Source organism: Penaeus monodon, chromosome 29 (assembly GCF_015228065.2).
Source record: "Penaeus monodon isolate SGIC_2016 chromosome 29, NSTDA_Pmon_1, whole genome shotgun sequence".
NCBI classification, from domain to species: Eukaryota; Metazoa; Arthropoda; class Malacostraca; order Decapoda; family Penaeidae; genus Penaeus; species Penaeus monodon.
In genome coordinates this window covers 21,708,478-21,709,215 of record NC_051414.1, presented here as the reverse complement: position 1 = coordinate 21,709,215, position 738 = coordinate 21,708,478, and the positions used below count along the sequence as shown (strand labels likewise).

General features: G+C 32.0%; 1 protein-coding gene across 1 annotated transcript in view; it reads right to left on the bottom strand.

The window, feature by feature from the left end:
* LOC119592015 (ras-related protein Rab-4B-like) overlaps nt 1-738 on the bottom strand; it is a gene marked incomplete at its 3' end in the record, with an annotated part of 19,421 nt that overhangs the window by 14,839 nt on the left and 3,844 nt on the right. Inside the window, 1 exon segment of the mRNA XM_037940795.1 lies at nt 186-316. Coding sequence (XP_037796723.1) covers nt 186-225 — 40 coding nt within the window.

Below are 738 nucleotides of genomic sequence, written 5' to 3'. Positions count from 1 at the left end.
TCAACTGTTTTGTATACCTGATAATAATTCTCATTTTAAGAAAAAGACTGTGTGATTCTGTAGTCCAAATTTGTTTTTTATATTTTGCTCTTCATCATTATAATCTGTATTTAATCTTTCATAAAATAAAAATGTTTAAAAAGCAAGTGTCACTATTTTGTCAGCATTTAGCACAGAGCTCGTACCTCGAGGCTCCTCTCCATGTGTTTCAAGCAGTCTGTACATTTGGTGTCACAAACTCGTTACGTGGATAAACAAAAATGGTGATTCTCTTTCCTTCAATGGCCAAGGAAGCTCTGGGCTATTGGGGGACTAACTGCTTTTCATAAACAGATTAATGAACAAAAACAAATGGTGGAGATATAATTCTTCTCAGCCACAAATGCTGACCTGTTTTGTGAGACAAAATTATTGGAGATTAGACTTGAATACATTTTTTATATATTTTTCAAGCCCGTTAACTGGTCTATGACAACATAATTTCTCACTGAAGATATCTATAAAGACAATAGTCTTAATAACATAGAATTTTCTTCAACATTACATAATAAGCAGAAATAATATCAACTAACTTTTCTGAAAATAGATCCATTATAGCAGAGCATTTCTATGAAAGTTTTAATATATTATGAAAGTAGTCTTGGAACTCTGGCATCTATAGAGTAATAAGTTACTTCAAAAGCCTAGTGCATACTTTGTACCCTTACAACACTGCCTTATACATAAAGCAGTAACTCT